At 40.4% G+C, this 19,431-nt stretch overlaps 2 protein-coding genes across 2 annotated transcripts in view; both read left to right on the forward strand.

Moving 5' to 3' along the window:
• Positions 1 to 1,762: 1,762 nt before the first annotated feature.
• LOC146618547 (uncharacterized) lies at positions 1,763 to 2,943 on the forward strand. Its single transcript, XM_085371624.1, has 2 exons — positions 1,763 to 1,929; positions 2,072 to 2,943. Exon 2 carries the CDS (start codon positions 2,117 to 2,119, stop codon positions 2,900 to 2,902), a length of 786 nt encoding a protein of 261 aa, XP_085227750.1. The 5' UTR covers positions 1,763 to 1,929; positions 2,072 to 2,116; the 3' UTR covers positions 2,903 to 2,943.
• A 4,368-nt stretch (positions 2,944 to 7,311) lies between these two features.
• The window catches only part of LOC146618548 (polypeptide N-acetylgalactosaminyltransferase 17-like), a 28,635-nt gene continuing 16,515 nt past the window's right edge, over positions 7,312 to 19,431 (forward strand). The window contains 4 exon segments of the mRNA XM_085370088.1: positions 7,312 to 7,328; positions 8,381 to 8,491; positions 8,493 to 8,539; positions 12,058 to 12,232. Of these exon segments, the coding sequence (XP_085226214.1) occupies positions 7,312 to 7,328; positions 8,381 to 8,491; positions 8,493 to 8,539; positions 12,058 to 12,232 (350 nt within the window).

The raw sequence follows: 19,431 nt of genomic DNA on the forward strand, positions 1-19,431 counted from the left end.
GCCTCTCGGCAGTGTCATCAGGAGGCATGGAGTGAACTTCCACAGTTACGCTGATGACACGCAGCTGTACATCTCCGTGTCTCCTGATGACACCAGACCAATGGATGCCCTTTTTAACTGTATCTTGGATATAAGATCTTGGATGGCAGAAAACTTTTTACAGCTTAACCAGGACAAAACTGAAGTTTTAATTGTCGGTCCTGAGGCTCAGAGAGAGAAACTCTTGTCTAAATTAGAGGCATTTTCACTATGTCCTTCGCTACAAGTGAAAAACCTGGGTGTTATTTTTGACTCTGAGCTTGGTTTTATCCCACATGTTAAACATGTAACCAAAATTGGATTTTATCATCTAAAAAATATAGCCAGAGTCCGCCCTATTCTCTCTCGGGCCAACACGGAGATGCTGATGCATGCTTTTATTGCCAGTCGCATTGATTACTGTAATGCCCTGCTCTCTGGTCTTCCTAAGAAGAATATTTCAACTTTACAACTCTTGCAAAACTCGGCAGCTCGTGTGCTGACGAAGACCAGAGGGCGGGCCCACATTACACCGGTTTTAGAATCGCTGCATTGGCTCCCCGTGTGTTTCAGGATCGATTTTAAAGTTCTTTTATTGGTTTTTAAATGTCTTAATGGTCTTGGGCCTTCTTATCTCTCAGATCTGCTTTTACCATACGAACCCTCGCGGACCCTGAGGTCCTCTGGTACTGGCCTTTTGATTGTCCCTAAAGTCAGGACACATACTCACGGAGAGGCAGCTTTTCAGTGGTATGGTCCTCGTCTGTGGAACAGCCTGCCGGAGGAGCTCAGGGCCGCAGAGAACGTACATGTTTTTAAGAACAGGCTCAAGACCCACCTTTTTAATTTAGCTTTTACTTAGCGTTTATTTATTTTTTATGCTTATTTATTCTATCCTGTTATTCTATTATTAATTTAGGATTTACCTAATATTTTTTGATTTTATTCTTATTCATTTTTTAATCTTCTTACTCTATTTATATTTATATTTATATTGTATCCTGTTCTTATTTATTTTATCATTTTACCCTGTATATATCGTATTGCGTCATATCTCCAGTGTTTCCTCGGAGGGCGCTCTCTGCACCGGGGCTGTTATTGACCGTGGCTGCTGGTCTCTGGGGTCCTCTCAGCCTGGTTGGGGGGCTCCTTGGCCTCCCTCCGGCTGTGTGCCCAGCCCGGAGGCTGCGGTCTGTGACCGGCTCCCGGTGCAGACGGCTCTCTGTTATAATGTTTCCTCACTTGGCTCATGCGAGCCCAGCCCAATTTTTACTCTTTAAGTGTGCGCGTGTGTGTATGTGTGTGTGTGGGTGGGGGTGGGGGGATATATGTGTATTGAGAGTGTGGGGAGTGAGTTGGAGGGTGGGGTGGGCTGCTTTTAACTATGTAAAGCACTTTGTGCTACATTTTTTCTGTATGAAAAGTGCTTTATAAATAAAGCTTGATTGATTGATTTGTAGGGTTACTGAAGTTGGGCTAGCTGGTATATAATGATGTGCTACGTGACCGCTAGTAACACAGCTATGTTAGCACAATATAAACACGCTAACTTTTTTTCCACTCGATAAAAGTTAACGTGAGTGTTCTCGGTGGTCAGGAACAAATGTAATCGCATGGCAGGATGCTGTAAAAGGACCAAACCAAAAGGCTTTTAGTGGGGTTTTTTTCAATGCGCTGCGGTCATAGATAATGAGATAAAACATGCTAATGTGTGATGCTGCAGAACCACGTCATGTCGACTGAGTAGCTTTTGATTTGGCATTATTGCAGGCAAACCAGCATATGAAATGGATGTAACAAATCCAGACTGGGCACCAACACTGCACATGGGGCACGACGACAAACCTGTGTCAGACTCGGACCGGCACGCAAGGCGTATGCAACGGAAGCGAAAAAGAGCACCCATTGCAGGTAAACACCCCCCTCTGAAAACATACTAAATTGCTCTTATGGTACACTAATCCGCACATAACTTAAAGATGAATCACACACCTGTCATTGGAATATTGGTGTACATTAACCTTAAGTCTATGCACTATTTTTTATCTTACAGGCTTGATGATCGATGAAGGTCTGACAGAAGAACAACAACCATGTCATGGAGGCAGTGGACAGCAGTTGTGTTGGACAAGTGGAGGTTGACGTACCAGCTGCAAATGTGGACAGTGGTGATGGGAGTGACAGCGTCACGGAAGCTGAAGGGCAGACGAAGGACTGTGTGTGCAGTCAACAGGGCAGAGCAGAAATAAACCGGCTGTTGGAGGAGAACAGACTGCTTCGAGCACAGTTGCAAAAGACAGAGCTGAATGAAACTTTCTTAAAGGACGATACCGAAAAAGTAAGATATTACACTGGACTATATTGTTATGCTGTCTTAATGTCCCTCTTCAACACTGTCAAAGATTTCCTGCCAATACCGAAGAAACTGACAGGTTTCCAAATGCTCTTACTCACACTAATGCGTCTGAGACTTGATCTTCCAGTCCAGCATCTTTGTCATCTATTCCATGTGTCGCACAAAACACTGTCTTCTGTCTTCACCGATACCATTGATGTTTTGTATGCCCACTTAGGAGCACTGGTGCACTGGCCTGAGAGGCACTGTCTGCAGGCGACAATGCCTCCACAGTTTACTGAAACTTTTGGAAAACGAGTAGCAATCATTGTTGACTGTTTTGAGATTCGAACAGAAAGACCATCTAATTTAAAGGCACGCGCACAAACATACTCTCATTACAAGGGTACACAGACCATAAAATACCTCATCGGGATTACACCCCATGGAGCTATTTCTTTCATTTCCAGGGGATGGGGGGTCGTGCATAGAGCAGGGCGATATGGCCAAAAATATTTATCACGATATATATTTGAAAATTTGCGATAACGATATAACCGACGATATAATTGATGCGAGACAAAATACAACTCCACAACATTACTAGCGCAAAAAGACAACCTTCCATTTATTTTCACTTAAACAAGAAGCTGGTTTTTATGTACATTAAAGCTTTATAAAAATGTAACAGTGCAAATGCAAATTCCTTGCTGAAAGTTTAACCAAAAGGCATTTCCAGTAGAAATGGGCTGACATATCCTGAGCATAACCATGTATAATATCCACTGAAGTTAAAAAGAGGTGCTTTGCAACATTAAACTGCAGTGTGCAGTACGCATTTTTCGGACCATAAGGTGCACGGGATTATAAGGCACATTAAGCGAAACAAAGCAGTCAGATAAATCAAACTTTATTAAACTCATTCTTCTTGCTTCCTCCACTTCTGTACCATTGATTCATTAATGTTGAATTCTCTGGCAGCTGCTCTATTCCCATGTTGTTGCAGTATATTAATGACTAACCTGGTATTGTGGATAGATTATCTCAGTTGTTCTCCTGACTGAAGTTTGGTCCGTTTACAGCATCCTGCCATGCGATTGCATTTGTCTCTAACCATGAAGAACCTTCACGTTAACTTTTATAAGTGGAAAAGTGTTAGTGTTCGTCCTCCAGCTTCACTGTTTATGTTATGCTAACATAGCTGTGTCGCTAGCGATCACGTAGCACATCATTATATACCAGCTAGCCCAACTTCAGTAACCCTACAAACGTCACTGCTGTTTAGTTTCCTGTCTTCATTTATGTTGGAAGTGATAGCAGAGCTGTACGTTTTAATTTGTTCAGAAATCTCTCAGTCAGAACATGCTATATCATGCTTAGGTAACTAGCGAAACTAGCGAGCTAACTTCCGCTAGCTTCCTGCTAACTTCTAACTCCATTAAATGTAATAACTTTTTGTTTTCATGGAAGTTAAACTTTATAGTTACACCTGGTAAAGCAGCAATGCTGATCGTTTTACTAAAGATGAAAGAATTTAGACAGTTTTTAACTCTCAGTGATGCTGCAGTGTTGTTTGACCTGAAGCATACGGAGTTTAGGACCCAGATTACTCCCAGATTTAAGAGCATCTTAGTCCGACAAATACGACAATTAACGACGACCGCTTTCATGTTCTGCAAAAAAATGTGCTTTGTCGTGTATCTGACAGACAAACACCAAACCAGTTCCACATCACGGAAGTTGCACCATTTTTACAAACCAATTCTGGTTCATCTGTTTCACTCAACAATCGGCCATGTGCGTATGAAAACAAAGGCACTGCGCATGCGCGTTTTACTCCCATTCTATCGCGATATTTCATTTTCCTATCGTTGCCTAACATTATACCGGTATTACCGTGAATGGTATAATATGGCCCAGCCCTAGTCGTGCATCAGATAAACACATCATAGAGAGATGTGGCATTCTTCAAAAGCTGTTACCAGGGGACGTAGTATTGGCTGACAGAGGCTTTGACATCAGAGATGCTGTAGGAATGATGTGTGCGGAGGTCAAGATTCCAGCTTTCACAAAAGGCTACTGTCAACTTGATGCAAGGGACGTTGAACAAACGAGAGCAATTGCCCACCTGAGAATTCATGTTGAGCGAGTAATAGGTAGTTTGCGCAACAAGTTCAAAATGTTACACACAGTCTGATTACTCTTATCATGTGAGGCTGAAGACACAACACTTCTTGATAAGATCGTTAAGGTTTGCTGTGTTTTTGTTAATATGTGCCCCAGTGTTGTTGTCAAACCAGGGCCAAATGACACTTGCTCCTGTTGAGTATTCTTAAAGCTGTTCTTTTGGATGTACTGTACATTGTAAATAGTTGTACTTTGTGTGAAGTTGTTTTAATAAAACAAAAAAGAATAGTATATTTGTTTGTTTTTCTTTATTATAGATCTATTCACATGTACACAGCAATCACATAAAAATGAAATGCAAACTATTTACATCGCACCACACAGCTGTCATCAATCTTTAACCACAACATGAAACATTACAGGCTATTTAGAGCAGCACGTTGTTTCGAGAAGTATTTCCCAACAAGTTCAGGAAGGCACATTTTACGAAAGAAGTCTTGTGCTTTCTTTAAGCGCGGTTTCCAGAAATCCACAGCAGGGAAGACGCGAGTCACAGCAAGGTCTCTCTGTGTCCACACAACGAGGCCACAGTGGCTGGCGCCCGTAACAAAGACTCAGCGTCTCTGTTGTGTAAACACGCCAGTGATTGGGGTAATGTGGGTGACTGTGTAGTGTAGTTGGTGTAATAGTTTTCGACTCCACACAGTCACTGCTTTGCTGTGCTTCTGCAGCGTATCCAGTAATGGTGACAAATCCTCCAGCGTTGCAATAGGAAGCTGCTCTTAAGCGCAGAAAGAATTGTTTCCAGGGATTTCTATTTGTATCCAGCTTGGCGTGCAGGATCCTTTGTGTAATCTATGCTTACATATGTATTTTACACACAGACAATGTGAAAAATACAACACATTGCTATGGATTGATGCTGAAAGTGCTAATTGCACTAAAAAATTTAGCTGAAAAAAATAACACCAACTAAATAGATAAGCATGTCTGTTAACAAAAACCCCCAAACGCTTTACCCAACTGGGGTTTTTCAACTACCTCACTGACAGAATGAGCCCAGGTATTGCCAGTGCCACTGATGGAAATGAGCCACAGCAGCTCTTCAGCACCTACAAATGAGACCTGCCCACACCAACAAGCAAGAAGGGAGACCAGGTGGCGAGCATCGCCACACTTTCCAATCCAATAAACTACCATTGCAGTTAGTAGTAAGTGGTTGATTAGTGCAGCAACAACAAAAACACACTGAATGTCATTTTAAAATACACAAAATGTTTTATTTTACATTCTATCGAAGTTCCTGCTGGAAAGTGCTGTACTGTACAAGATGCTTCCCTCACCGCAAACTCAGGTTTACTGCTGGATAAATTTTATTTCCACATTAGTCAACTCAACAACCAAGACAGAGCACAATAGAGACAATAAGGGGGTGGCTGTAGCTCAGGCGGTAGAGCAGGTCATCTGCTGATCGGAAGATTGGTGGTTCGATTCCTGGCTTCCCCCAGTCTGCATGCCAAATATCCTTGGGCAAGATATTAACCCCAAATTGCTCTCCGATGCATCCATCGGAGTATGAATGTGTGTGAATGTTACTTAGAAAGCACCTAGAACAATGTGCTTGTGCGAATGGGTGTGAATGGGTGAATGCACAAGTTGTGTAAAGCGCTTTGAGTGCTCAGAAGAGTAGAAAAGCGCTATATAAGAACCAGTCCATTTACCAATATGTGCACTGGTCTAATGATGTTTATGGCTCCCAAAGTATCGAGTATTGAGGTCTATTGCACTGTTGACTATTTACAAAAGTATTGCACAAAAGGTATTGCACAGTGAGGTGAAGAGGCACTACAGCTTAGTTGTTCCCCCCTCCTTTGTCCTCCTGTTTCCCCTCCCTCTCCCCTCCAGAGAGGAGTTAAACAGTCTGATGGCGTGTGGGACAAAGGAGTTTTTAAGTCTGTTAGTTCTTGTCTTGGGGAGAAGCAACCTGTCACTGAACAGACTCTTCTGGTTGTTAATGGCCGTGTGCAGAGGATGCCTGGCATTGTCCATAATGTCCATCAGTTTCTTTAGTGTCCTTTTCTCTGCCACTGTCACCAGGGTGTCCAGCTTCATGCCGACCACAGAGCTAGCCTTCCTGATCAGTTTTTCCAGCCTGGATGAGTCCTTCTTTGCTGTGCTGCTCCCCCAGCACACCACAGCATAGCACTTTAAGAATCTAAAAGATAACAAAATCTGATAGGTAAAAATAACATTTTGAACCAACTAGGTGGTTCCCAAAAATCTGGCGTGCTGTGAGTCCTTAAAAAAATTGAGGAAACCGGAAAAGTAGCAGGACTAAATAACTCTGTACAGCAGATGAACTGTATCTGGAAATCATGTCCTTAAGATGTAGAAAAATATAAAGAAAAGCAAAGACTTGAAGTACCTGAGAGATGCACTGGCCCTTTAATGGATCCATCTGCTGTTTGCTGAAGCCTCATCAGAAACGGTCTCAGTGGAAGGCTGTCAGGAAGCCATTTTTAGTGAAGAGAAACAGGGAGAAAAGGCTGAGGTATGGTAAATTACACGAGAACTGGACTATATCAGTGGCAACAGGTCTTACAGCATTATGAATTCATATTTGACATTTTTGGTTCAAATAATTGTTGATATGACTCCAACAGAGGGTGTTTACATCCATCTGTAAAACACGATGAAGGCTCTGCCAGTGGTGTTGGGAATCTTGAGAAAGCTGATGGAAATATGAACCAGATATTAAGATTTTCATTAATCATGCAGTCCCAGCTGAAAAGCATCTAGTTGGAAAAGGCATATTTTTATTCATTACGACAATGATCCCAAACACACGGTGAATACAATAAACGTATACCTAGATCAGTCATGGATTGGCCTCCCCAGAGCCCAGACCTCAACATTTATTAAAGCAGTGTGTTCCGGAAAGAGAGAGTCCAGGCTATGTTCGATAGTAAAGGTGGCCATACCAAATATTGACTTTCAAGTACATTTTTGCCTTATGTACTGTATTTCCATTTATGTTTGCACGTTTCAGTGAATTGCTCTGCCTATTTCCCATTTTCCCAGCAGAATATAATGAAATGAGGATGCCTCAAGACTTTTGCAATATTGTATCAGAAGGAGAAAAAAGGTGACAAATGTCCCAGTTCTTCGTGGTTAATCTTGTTAATGTTGCCTTCTGTTTTCTAATGGTTTCCTGCCAAAAACCCTAAAAAAGTGTTCTCCAACCTCGTGAATTGAAAACACTGGATTTGTTATAGAATAACTTCTAATTAGCTATTATTTCACAGAGGAAATAAGATAATCGATAAAAGAAAAAAAGACGTGAAAAGGAGACAATAAAAGAAGCCCCTTCCTTTCCCACATGTGCTAAACTTAGAGCCAAAGCCTCACCCTGCCGCTTTCCGCTTCATTAGAGCTGTTTAAACAAAACAAGTTTAAAATAGGGTTTCTATCTGAAACAGCACATGCAGTTAAAAGGCCAATGTGGAAAATAAATCCTTGTGATTATAGTTGAACAGGAAGCAGCACTTGCTCTGCCTTTCAGCCCCATTGAACAAGACGTCAGCAGCTCTATGGAGGTAGTTTAGTCTTTTTTACAAATTCAAAATTAAATATGCGAGCACTCAAAAATTAAGGTTCACTGAGAAATGTCCTCATTTTTTAAAAAGAAAGGCATATTCCTTGTTATTTAATACAACATTCAATTGATCAGAAATGTTAGAAATCATGGTAAATGGGCTCATCAATACAAAATCATGATTGTCTTTTTAATTGTATAACTTTGTAGACTACTTTTCCCAAACCATCACTCTAGTGCTCCACTGGCACCTCGTATTACTTAATGCAAGTAGTTTACAGGTGTTGTGTCGTGTCTTTCTACAGATGTAGAAAGGTCAGCTACTCAAGAGACCTTCCCCAAATCTCCCTCATCTTCATCTTCGTCAACGAGGCTCTGTCGGTGATCCTGCGCTCAGTCCACTCAGCTGTCAATCACACACTTGCTCAAGGAGGTCATCCTGGTGGACGACAACAGCGATGACGGTCAGTATAGATTAAATATTTTCTTCAGCTAATACCAAATAAGAAGAGTGGCTTTTTCGCCCTCTGATTAGAAGATGGTTTATAGTGAGTGAAACACAGAATTTCCATCTAAAATCCACTGAGTCATCAGCAGGATTTCTACTGAAAGCAACAAAATACACATCAAATTGTCATTCAGCATCCCAGAAATAATTATCTTATACAATAAGTGTCATGTAACCTGAATATAATTATATAATTAAGTTTTATATTATTATAAAACTGAAACTAGTGAATAACCTTTGCACTGTCCTCTTCCTGCTGTGACAAAACAAATTTCCCACGTGTGGGACTAATAAAGGTTATCTTATCTTATCTTATCTTATCTTATCTTAAAAAGGTGGCGCGGTCGTTGATGCTCAGGAAGCAGTAGACCCCCGTTGGTGTTGTTTAGAGTGAGTTGGAGCTTAAAACAGCACCGCAGGGAGCTGAGTGAGAACTTTTATGTCATCTCTCTATTTGCATGTGTGCTTCTGTATTTCTTTATTTATCAACTGTGTTGTTGTGGTGATGAATTTGTATGTTTTTTATGTTTGTTTTCAGCTTTTGATAGTGTAGCAGTGACAATAGTTGGCATACATTAGTGGTTATTTAGGATAGGATGAGCTAATAAGCCATCATGTCTTTGTATTTTGCTAGGAAAATGGGAAATAGATGCAGCAGTTTACTGAAACTTGCAAACATAAGATGCCAGATGCATCTCTCAGGTTGTGTGTCAGTTTTGTGTTATTTCTTAAGGACACAACTTTCAAATTCTGTTCGTCTGCTGTAGATGTTTTTATTTAAGCTGCCAGTTCTTTTGTCCTCTACTTGTTTAGTTTCTTGACATATGTCAAGTTTTTGGCTAATAGCTCTTTGGTAATCACCTTGCTGGTGTGTTATCGTTGTCATTTTTTGTGCAGGAAACAAATTGTGTATTTGTGACAAGCTGCTGGTAATGTGCCAGTAACGAATTTGTCCCTTGAGTTAGGTGCCTTTATTATGTGTGAATGATTCATAGGAACAAACAAATAAAGGACTGCACTGAAAATTATGATAAAATGATGTCCAAAGAAAAATTTGAAGGACCTTCAGAAAGCCTGAAGAACGTGAAATAAATTACAGAATTAAAAGACAGTTCGGTTCCTTGGAAGCAAAATGTAAAGACAAAATGTTCACACATGGCTCTATGCAACTAAATAAGAGCTTTAGGATTGTCTGAAAGTATTTGTTTGGGTTTTTGCTCGTAATTATCTGCTCCACTCTATGTTCACCTGTTCCTTATTACCCGGCTGCTCTAAAGTGATTTCTGCCAATCTTTGTCAGCTCATCTGTGAGCTTGTTTCACTCATGCGCTCTGCAACAGTCCCTCATGTTATTCTCTGCTTCACAGGTTTTTTACTCATTTTCCACCCCTTGGGCTTTGTTCTCCCAATATCAGCTTTATTTAAATAAGCTTTCTTTATGGTGGTTTTGCTGATTTTCTGTATTCATTTGGAAAAGCTTACAAACCTAACACAAATAATTGGGGTATAACCCTCAATCTCATTGGGCCTGTTTGAGTGCACATATGTCAATGAACTTAAAAAGGGCTAGTATGTGCACTTTGCTAAAGAAATGCTTTGATTATATATATATACAGTGAGTATATTTTCATAGGTACAGTGGGGCAAAAAAGTATTTAGTCAACCACCGATTGTGCAAGTTCCCCCACCTAAAATGATGACAGAGGTCAGTAATTTGCACCAGAGGTACACTTCAACTGTGAGAGACAGAATGTGAAAAAAAAATCCATGAATTCACATGGTTGGATTTGTAAAGAATTTATTCGTAAATCAGGGTGGAAAATAAGTATTTGCTTGGTGTGCAAAAATCAACTGTGGGAGCAATCATCAGAAAATGGAAGACATACAAGACCACTGATAATCTCCCTCGATCTGGGGCTCCACGCAAGATCTCATCCCGTGGGGTCAAAATGATCATGAGAACGGTGAGCAAAGATCCCAGAACCACACGGGGGGACCTGGTGAATGACCTGCAGAGAGCTGGGACCAAAGTAACAAAGGTCACCATCAGTAACACACTACAACGGCAGGGAATCAAATCCCGCAGTGCCAGACGTGTTCCGCTGCTGAAGCCAGTGCATGTCCAGGCCCGTCTGAAGTTTGCCAGAGAGCACATGGATGATACAGCAGAGGATTGGGAGAATGTCATGTGGTCAGATGAAACCAAAGTAGAACTTTTTGGTATAAACTCAACTCGTTGTGTTTGGAGGAAGAAGAATACTGAGTTGCATCCCAAGAACACCATACCTACTGTGAAGCATGGGGGTGGAAACATCATGCTATGGGGCTGTTTTTCTGCCAAGGGGACAGGACGACTGATCCGTGTTAAGGACGGAATGAATGGGGCCATGTATCGTGAGATTTTGAGCCAAAACCTCCTTCCATCAGTGAGAACTTTGAAGATGAAACGAGGCTGGGTCTTCCAACATGACAATGATCCAAAACACACCACCCGGGCAACAAAGGAGTGGCTCCGTAAGAAGCATTTGAAAGTCCTGGAGTGGCCTAGCCAGTCTCCAGACCTCAACCCCATAGAAAATCTGTGGCGGGAGTTGAAAGTCCGTGTTGCTCGGCGACAGCCCCAAAACATCACTGCTCTCGAGAAGATCTGCATGGAGGAATGGGCCAAAATACCAGCTACTGTGTGTGCAAACCTGGTAAAGACCTATAGTAAACGTTTGACCTCTGTTATTGCCAACAAAGGTTATGTTACAAAGTATTGAGTTGTATTTTTGTTATTGACCAAATACTTATTATGTAGTGTGAAGCGCTTTGGGGTCCTTAGGGACTAGAAAAGCGCTATACAAATGCAGGCCATTTACCATTTAGTGCTTAGTGGGTTGCCCTTTGTGTTCTTATCATGTTGTTTCACACAACCAATACTAAGGCTTGATGTGAGGTTTATAAAGGAGTGCAGGCTGCCAGTGAGAGAAGTGAGACAAAAGAGTTGTCATACTGGGAATGGTTGCTTAAGCTCACTCTGCTGTCCTTTCATATTTATCGACATGAATTCCAATTATTGTGATTGCATGAAAATAATTATGCAAGCTAGGCATAATGTGTCAGGCTTTGATTGTTGCTGCCAGAGGGGACTCTGGAACAGCATTTTTCTTTTTTTCCTCCTTTCTTCAGTAAAGAGGGCTGCAATGGATCTGATGTTAGAGAAGCTAAGAAAAAAATACAAGCACTTTCTTTAGCATGTAGGGATTCTTCTTAAACTCGCCAACTTAGCTGCAATGGTGATATATTCTTTTCAGGCTTTATTAGTCCTGACATCAGATCAAATACTGGAAAACTCCAGCTGGCAGACTGTTCAAGGATAGATGTGCAGATTATAAGCTAAACTGCAGATTCAAAGATCAACTAAAGATCAGTCTTTATAAGCATTTCTGACTTGTTTTGTTTGATGTGTTATCTTCATTTTCTGAACTGTAGAGCAACTGAAAGGTCCACTGGAGGAGTATGTGAACAAACGCTATCCCGGCCTGGTGAAGATTGTAAGGAACCAAAAGAGAGAGGGATTGATCAGGGCCAGGATCGAGGGTTGGAAGGTAGCCACTGCTGAGGTGACAGGATTTTTTGATGCCCATGTGGAGTTCACCCCATCATGGTGAGTGGGTCCTATCATCTAGCGGGAAGCACGGTGTTATTAACAGTCAGGAGTGAATTTTTGGTATTTGGAAAAAGGCTTATTTTAGTGTAAATTAAAGTGAAACACAGCATTCAAAAACAAAAATGACATGTACTCAAAATTAAATCTGGAAAAAAACATATCTTTGCCAAATGTATGAACATTGGAATAACTTATAGAGAGATACTCCCATACGGTTTATGACAAAATTTAATCCAAAGTGATTGATGGCCCTAATCATGACCTTTTGACCTCCCCCCTCCCCCCCGGAAGCGAGTAATGACCGTGACGAATTGCATCCGGAGAAGGGGGGGGGGGCGGGAACCCCCCGACATCCGGAGAAGGGGGGGCGAACCCCGGAAGCGCGCCATCTGTCGCTAAGCGTGTCGAATTGCATCCTGAGAAGGGAGGGGGGGTAAACCTCCGGAAGCGCGCCATCTGTTGTTGGGAAAAAAAAAGAAAAAAGTTTTTAGAGGGAGGAGAATAAAAGCAGAGAGGAGGAGTTCACAATTTCTAAGCCTCAGACACACAAGATGGATTTCATTCTGCAGCCCAGCAGCTCTCCTGTGTCCGATGAGATCTGCTCTCCCAAAGAAGAAGGCTTTGAATATGCCATATTCAATTACAGCATATTTACTAAGGAAGGCCTCGATCCGGACCTTATGACACTTCCGGAAATACTCCGGAATTGTCTAGTCATTTTCAGACCTGATGCGTCATGTTCCATATACATGAGGGGAGGGGTTTGGTTCCTGAAGCACAGCGGTGATGCAGCAGCTGATTTTGTGCTGTATAGAGAGACAGAGCGGCAGCTAGTTTTCCGCAAACTCATAGTCTGAATTCTGTTTCAATATTATGACGATTTTCTCTGTATTTCTTAATGGGAATAAAGAGTGACTTCCTGTAGAGATTTCAATAGTATTTTATTTTCCTATAATACAGACGCAGTAAAAAAAACCTTTAAGATGATCTGCCTAGCAACAAATTGCATTTTTAGGCTACACCATAGCTTGTGATGAAAAGAAGAACTTTCTATCCGCTTGTAACCTACAGGCTGCCTACCCCGTATGTGTAAAAATGAATAAATATCCCTTAGTGAATACTTTTCTTTGAATACTACTTTTCCTTTTGAGAATCCCTTTTACAAGGGACTGAAAAAACAAACCATAATTGCCGTGACAGGCGATCTTGTTTCACACACACACACACACACACACACACACACACACACACACACACACACACACACCGCGGGTCAAGGAGGAGTGAGATATCAGATATCAGTTTTTTCTCAATGCTTATAACCTATAACGCGCCCCCCAAAACAATATTATTATTATTAAAACATCTATAAGGTAGGTTTTGCGCAGCCTGCTCCTTGTCAGACCAAAGTTTTTTTCTTCATTACTTTTAGCTACTTTTACACTGGGTTTTCTCAATAGACAGAAAATGAAAATGAGGAGTCAACAGCCGATATTATCATTGCTTGTAACCCGGTAAATAATTTCGTACATCTCCCCATAAAATAAGCCTTAGTGGAAAAAAGCTCATATTCGAATAAGTTTATTCCCCTCTGTGGGAAAGAGTTTTTTTCTCAGAGTCAACCATGAGGCGAGTTTTGTCAACAGCAATTGTCCATTTGGTAAAACAAATATCCGCCTCTAAGTCGTATTTTACCGTTGCAGAATGTGGAAAACAGACAGCCCTCACAGGAGGCACCCAGGGGCCCACCTCACACACCATAGTTAAAATATTTAAATTTCAACTAAATTTGTAGTAATGATCGGATTTCCTCACTTATCTACACCACACTCCTTGATTTCTTATCGTTTCTTATCGTTCCTCTGTCCCTTAATAGAAACTATCCTCCCTTTCAGTTGTCTTTTGCACTTCCATATCGCAAAGCAGTTACTGTAGGTTATTTTCTGCTTATGCATTAATGTAATTAATTAACTTATTTATCCTTAAGTACGGTAATGACTTGAGTTCTAATGCTTTTTGTCTCTTGAGTTAGCCGTCAATGTGGGATTTTTTTACCCTTTTGTTCAGTTAAAGCTGCCTTTCATTCTTCAACGCAGCTTAAACTCTAATAGGTAAGCTTTCTTGTAATTTCTTAGTTCTGCAGGCTTCTTGAAAGACATCCGAGACTCTTCTTTGGATGCTGGATGCCTTTTGTTTTGTTTTCTGTCAAGATGATCCCACACTGCTTCGATTATCTTGAGGTTCGAACCCTGGAGAGATCAATCCATGACTGATGCGTTGTTTCATCCAGGCATACTTTGACTACAATGGCAGTATGTTTGCGATCATTGTCGTACTGAAAGTTGCTGCCAATCAGACATTACTTGGTATTACATGGTCGATCAAAATCTGGTGGAACTTTTCTACATTCATAATTTGATTAATTTGGATAAGAGCTCCAACAACACTGGCTGAAATCCAGCCTCAAAGCACGGTAGAGTATCCACGCTGTGTTAAAGACGGCTATAGACATTCACTGTTGTATCTCTCTTCGGACCTCTTCCATGCATATTTCAAATTTGGATTCATTACTCCATAAGACATATTACAGCTGATTTCTTTTTCCAGTCAATTTCTTGTGTAATTTGGCACACCTCAGCCTTATTTTTCTCTGTTCTCCTTCCTTAAGAATGGCTTATTAACAGCCACCCTTCCAACTCAGATAACTTTTGATGAAATGTTTACAGCACTTGAGTTACTCGCCACGGCCATCCTAAATGCTAAGAACACTAAACTTTAATTCTAAATTACGTTAACCAGAAAAAACAAGCCAAAGTCGAGATGTTGCTGAGCTGACCTGTGCTATGCTATGCCTTCTAAAGCACGTATAATGTAAACAGAACTGGTCTTTGCACAGAAGCCTGTGGAGCTTCATAATTAACCTCAGTGTGTGAAGAGCACTCTCCATTTAATAATAGCTGTAATAAAATGTTATGGCCGACGGTGTTAAACGCTGCACTTGGGTCTAGCAGGGAAGATTTCAACTTTTCAATACGAATGAAGGCTGAAAACTGATTAGATTAATGTCTGATGATCTTTTCTGTGCTTCTTCAAGTTTGTAACACCAAACATATTAAAGGATGATGTAAGGCTCACAGGAAGAGTTTAATTAGACACACATTTACTATTTTCTTTATACTCTTTCTTTCTTGACATGTTTAATATGATTACTATCAGAGGAGAAAATGACCCTTGTGTAGTTTAAAAAAGTTTTATTTAATCAAACTGTAATGTTGTTGAACTCTGACGGACGTGTCTTTTAATCTTGTCAACAAATCCTTAATCATCTAAATCTGCCATTTATCATCTAGTAAAATGTTCCCTCTGCTTCTGCTGCACATCTCCCCGGACACTCTCCGCTTCACCTGTCCTGTGCAGGTGGTCCAACCCCTGCCTGCCTCCTTAAACTGGGGTGTTTAAATCTCTTTACCTCTGTTGTGAACTTCACACAAAGTTTGTGGTAACAAAATCAAACTGACGAGGATCTCGTTTGAAAAACACACACTCACGAGACAAAATAAAAACAGACTGCTCAAAGCAAAAGCAGAGCCCTCACAGCTGGTAGTACAAAACACAGCGACAACATGCGTATTAGATACCCTCAGTGCCAGAAGCATAAATATGAAAAAATGTGATCACCAAGAGTATCCTAACAACGGCGTTGAGGTGGGTGTTACAGTAAAAAAAAAAAGTAGCCAAATTTTCATCTGAAAATGTTGAATTTTAGTAAAAACAATGCTCTGTAGTTTGATACTGTCGTTACAGACTAAGCAGATGTTTAAAGCCTTCGGACGCTCATTTGAAACGCACTCATTCTCCTTATCAGCTGGAAACATTAAAGCCGTAAAATGACTTTTTCAAACGGATAAAAACTATTGAACAACAGCAATGTTGAGCCTGTTCCAAAATTTGGATGTACATGTGTTGAAGGTGTGGGTCTTGTTGAATTATTAAACATACATTCTTTAATTTTTCGAGCCACAAAAACAACAACTTTTAATTTTCTTCTGCTTGAGTATCGGCCTCGGGTAGCTCTACTTATCATTGCTCAGTCAGTTGTCTGTTTGTGCTACTTTTTTAAGGAGCAGCGTATTATTGGTAAGGGTGACTTTATGTGTTTAGCTACTTAAGTGGAAGTACTGTGGATAGTTTTACCTTACATACATAGATCTACCAATACAGCTTCTGAGGTAACTGTTTACAAAATGTTATAATCTATTCAAAGGTTCTTTGCAATTTTACATTGATAAACATTATCCTTAACACATTTGGCCCACATAAAGTACTATGGCCATCACACTGTCATTTAGAATTGTTTAAATAACTCCTGTCTTAAGTCCTTCCATCAAAAAAAAAAAAAAAAAAAAAAAAAAACATGGTTCACTTTTACATCACAAAATGTTAGAAATATAAGTCGTTCATAACAAACTGAAAGGTTGGGAGTTTAAAAATCCAAACCGATGGAAGAATCAGAATCAGAATACTTTATTGATCCCTGGGGGAAATTATTTTTTGTTACAGTGCTCCATTATAAACCAACATTAAGACAAGACAGACAATACACTAACTAAGAATAGTACAATATATACATATATATACATACATACATACATACATACATAAGTCACTCATAAATAAATAGCTGGAAAAGAAACATGTGTAGCTGTAGCAGCAAACAGTGTGTTAAGTGGATGCGTTGTACAGGGAGATGGCCACAGGCAGGAAAGATTTCCTGTGTCGTTCAGTGGTGCTTTTCGGTAATCTCAGTCTCTCACTGAACGTGCTCCTGTGACTGACCAGCATGTCATGGAGTGGGTGGGAGGTGTTATCCAACATTGTCTTTATCTTGGACAGCATCCGCCTCTCCGACACCACCTTGAGGGTGTCCAGCTCCATCCCCACAACATTGCTGGCCTTACGGATCAGTTTATCGAGTCTGTTGGCATCTGCGACCCTCAGCCTGCTCCCCCAGCATGCAACAGCATAGAGGATCGCACTGGCCACAACAGACTCATAGAAAACTCATAGAAAATAGGAAGCAGAAGTAGAAGACTATAACGTCTCAGAGCACACGGTGTCTATTATTGTGTAGACATGTATAAATAAGAGCTTAATAAAGATGCTTAATTTCTTAAGAAATAAACAGGTGGAGTGATCTTTATCAAAAGTGGATGTTGCATCTGTGGCTAAACCACTGTACCCAAAAAAACTTTAAAAATCTACTGTGTGTGAGGCTGTGTAAGTAAAGCTTGCCCTTCACACCCGCGTGTAATAAACCATTTGTTGGGGGGTTGTGGATTTGGCACCTCAGCATTGTGAAAGTGGGGAAACATGTTTCTGGCTGTGCATAAGATTTCTGCTTACAAATTAGAATCTCAGTTCTAAATGAAATTCAGATGTTTTTTTAAGTATGGCTAATGTATTATTTGACTTCTAAGACACACACACACACACACACACACACACACACACACAAAAGAACAACACAGAGAAGAAGAAGAGGGGGTCGTTTTACTACGCATCATAAAAACGCAATCATTCATAACATGGACAGTGAGAAGTAAAACTCGTCGTCTTACCACATGTTATATTCTGTAAACTTAAAATAATCCGCAGAAATTAGAGTTTAGTGTTTTAATTCATCTATTAAAAAACACGAGTCAACATTACTGAAGTGACGCTTTAACGATGCGTCTTATCATCGTGTTTATGATGATAAAACATGTTCTCTCGTTAGTAGATGTCTGCGCTGTCACTTGTCACGAAAATGTTCAGAGCCAGGGTTCCTCTTTAATTACCATTGATCGTTAATAGGGTCACAAAAGATTTGTCGCATTATCCCCATAAACAAAATGCTTTTATAGAAATCATTGTGATACAAATATTTAGATTCTTGATTCACAATGTGCACGAACTCAAAATCTTTAGAGGTTCATATTTACTGATACTGTCGTGACCTTCCTTCTGTGATTGGATTTTCACTTATTGTCGGCTTTACAGTCACATAAAATTCATTCCAATTTTTTGCCTTTGCTTCAATTAAGGTGTTTCTTTAAATCTACAGCAGCTCCCTTTTCAAAAGGTTTACTGACATAGTAAGGAAGTAGCTAGGGAACTCGGTAAGTATGAGCAACAACAGCTTAGGGACTGTTTCTACAATAAAGAGGAATTCATCATCATCTGCAGTTCATCAAAAAAAAAAAAACAATTCAGCAGATCCTCAAAGTATGGATACAATCTGTTTTCAGCTGTAGAGGTACGCTTCACGTACTTATCAACATGCAGTTTAGAGGCTTGCATTAGAGTGCTTTGGTACTTGGACCTCTTTTATTTAGCACGGTTATACCGTTGTGTATTTAGCTATATAAATATGCTCAAGAGTCTATCGTATGTTTGTCATGCAATTAAAAATTCAAAAATATAATTTTTAAATCAGTAACTTTGCAAATTTAGCGCGGACCCTCACCCCTCCCTCCGGCTCCCACGGCCCCGCTGTCACCGTAAGACTCATACTCTTCCCCCCACGTATGCTGCTATTGATCGTTGTCAGTTGTCAGTAAACCTTTTGAAAAGGGAGCTGCTGTAGATTTAAAGAAACACCTTAATTGAAGCAAAGGCAAAAAATTGGAATGAATTTTATGTGACTGTAAAGCCGACAATAAGTGAAAATCCAAAAAACGCCTCCAATCCTAATGATCTCCCCCCCCCCTCTCCCTCTCTCTGTGTGTGTGTGTGTGTGTGTGTGTGTGTGTGTGTGTGTGTGTGTGTGTGTGTGTGTGTCCTCACAGAAGGAAGGTCACGACAGGAGCTTTTTTCAATCAGTTTTTACAAGAAGTGTAGCTCATACAATGGTATAAATGTATTATTTGCGATACTTTATAAATATGAACCTCTAAAGATTTTGAGTTCGTGCACATTGTGAATCAAGAATCTAAATATTTGTATCACAATGATTTCTATAAAAGCATTTTGTTTATGGGGATAATGCGACAAATCTTTTGTGACCCTATTAACGATCAATGGTAATTAAAGAGGAACCCTGGCTCTGAACATTTTCGTGACAAGTGACAGCGCAGACATCTACTAACGAGAGAACATGTTTTATCATCATAAACACGATGATAAGACGCATCGTTAAAGCGTCACTTCAGTAATGT

This window comes from Diplotaxodon limnothrissa, linkage group LG14 (genome assembly GCF_057381915.1).
Source record: "Diplotaxodon limnothrissa isolate DT_005_m linkage group LG14, D_limnothrissa_male_GT1.1, whole genome shotgun sequence".
NCBI classification, from domain to species: Eukaryota; Metazoa; Chordata; class Actinopteri; order Cichliformes; family Cichlidae; genus Diplotaxodon; species Diplotaxodon limnothrissa.